The sequence below is a fragment of the Penaeus chinensis genome, chromosome 17 (assembly GCF_019202785.1).
Source record: "Penaeus chinensis breed Huanghai No. 1 chromosome 17, ASM1920278v2, whole genome shotgun sequence".
Classification (NCBI taxonomy): domain Eukaryota; kingdom Metazoa; phylum Arthropoda; class Malacostraca; order Decapoda; family Penaeidae; genus Penaeus; species Penaeus chinensis.
The window spans coordinates 19,205,602-19,207,874 of NC_061835.1; the positions used below are offsets into that span (position 1 = coordinate 19,205,602).

Below are 2,273 nucleotides of genomic sequence, written 5' to 3' on the forward strand. Positions count from 1 at the left end.
TTACATATATTTACATATATATGTATATACACATATATGTATATATACATATATATATATCCTACACATATACATACACACACGTGTGTATGTATATGTATTTATATATACATATACTTACATGTATGTGTTTGTATGTATACGTGCATGCATGTTACTGGTCTTGGTAATTCATCGAAAGAACAATAGATATTAATTTCTCAAAAAATAGGTTGAGAATTATCCTTCGCCTATGCTTGTTGTTTCTTTAATCCACTATTTGTAAATTATGCAAATGTAAAGAGGAGAATAAGCCAAGAACTTTCATAGTCAAGATAAAAGGCATCTTTTGCATGGTCGACTTTATTAGTGTTTATAAATACAAATACTAGAATGATGGAAGTAAAATTGATAATTAGTCATAATAACCGGTGAAAATGCTTGTAAGTTCATTCTGTGCAAAACACATGAACGAAAAGAAACTACATTCTCATTCAGCGAAGAAATCTGAAACTAAAACTTGTCTTATTAGTGCCGAAAAGCAAGCTAACGATGATAATAATAATAATAAATAATTGTAATAATAATGTTGGTGATACAAAAATAATAGTGATAATTCTGATAACAGTAATGCTAATAATAATAGCGATACTACTACTAACAATAATGATAATCATAATAATTATAATAATGATAGTATAAAATGATAATATAGCAACAGTATTGATGATACTAATAGCAACCGTATTGATAATAACATCGGCACCGGGGATTATGATCAACGTTAACATTGATACAAATCATCATCAGCAGCTTTTTGATGGCATAATTGATCACGTGATCGCTGCTCATGTTCAGATTTTTTTTTTTTTTTTTTTTTTTTTTTTTTTTTTTTTTTTTTTGAGTTCCGTAGCCTGTGTCTGTAAGAGCCTGAGAGAAGGTCGTGTAAGGGTTGTGATACAGAGTCCTTTTTTTTTTTTTTTTTTTTTTTTGACGCGGTTGTATTTTGCGTGAAAAAACAAATGATTTCTGCGATGCTTTTAGATTCGTATCTTGAGGCATATCTATGCCGACTGGGATTATACCGGTGCAATCTTAGTTACGTTTGTAGCTGTTGTGTTCGTAGACACGGTTGTATTCGTAGGTATGGTTGCGTTCGTAGGTATGGTTGTATTCGTAGGTATGGTTGTGTTCATAGACATGGTTGTGTTCATAGAAGACATGGTTGTGTTCATAGAAGACATGGTTGTGTTCATAGGCATGGTTGTGGTCGTAGTAGGCATGGGTGTGGTCGTAGTAGGCATGGGTGTGGTAGTAGTAGGCATGGGTGTGGTAGTAGTAGGCATGGGTGTGGTCGTAGTAGGCATGGGTGTGGTAGTAGTAGGCATGGGTGTGGTAGTAGTAGGCATGGGTGTGGTAGTAGGCATGGTTGTGGTCGTATTAGGCATGGTTGTGGTCGTATTAGGCATGGTTGTGGTCGTATTAGGCATGGTTGTGGTCGTATTAGGCATGGTTGTGGTCGTATTAGGCTGGCTTGTGGTCGTATTAGGCTGGCTTGTGGTCGTATTAGGCTTGGTTGTGGTCGTAGTAGGCTTGGTTGTCGTCGTCGTAGGCTTGGTTGTGGTTGTAGGAGCTGGCGAGAGAAGGAAAGACAAATCTCAGACATTTTAAACCATACTGGATAACGAAGAAATTTAGGTAAATCCAATGGACTTCATGATGTCTCTTAGTACTACAGATTCTTATACCATTAAGGAAAGAGAACAAACGAAGAGAAAAAAGACTGCTGATTAGAGTATAACCTTGAGGAAGACAACATTTGCACTTTTTCCCTTTGCAGTATGCGTTCTCCAGTATACCACTTGGACAGTCCTTCTTTTTTCTGACACACGTTCCCTTGGCATCGGTACATTCTTGCAGTTCCTTGCAAGGTTTCGCCCAACATGTACATTCGGAAAGCTTACAACCCTTTTCAATCATTTCTGTTCTTTTATTAGTTGCTTCTTTTAAACATTTTCCGCCTATTTTCGAACACTTTTTCTTCTCTGTGCCTTTGCAGTCTGTGGGAGAGAAAAACGGCGTAGAAGAAAATTACAATAAACACTTACCATATATAAAGTTGATATTTCCTTCCTGATTAAAGTTCCCTTAGGAAGCAACAATCGACATTTACACGAAACATCCTATTTATAATATGAAATGAAAGTAAAAAGGATAAGAATATCGTCTTTGATCGTCCATGACAAATTAAACTAAAGCCAAAATGCTAATATAAAATATCTATAATTTATCTA

At 35.5% G+C, this 2,273-nt stretch overlaps 1 protein-coding gene across 1 annotated transcript in view; it reads right to left on the minus strand.

The window, feature by feature from the left end:
- Positions 1-326: 326 nt before the first annotated feature.
- The window catches only part of LOC125034214 (prestalk protein-like), a 15,462-nt gene continuing 13,515 nt past the window's right edge, over positions 327-2,273 (minus strand). Inside the window, exons 16-17 of the mRNA XM_047625919.1 lie at positions 1,782-2,039; positions 327-1,612 (exon numbers count right to left, since the gene is read on the minus strand). Coding sequence (XP_047481875.1) covers positions 1,059-1,612; positions 1,782-2,039 — 812 coding nt within the window. The 3' untranslated portion in view covers positions 327-1,058. The remainder of the gene's footprint in view (positions 1,613-1,781; positions 2,040-2,273) is intronic.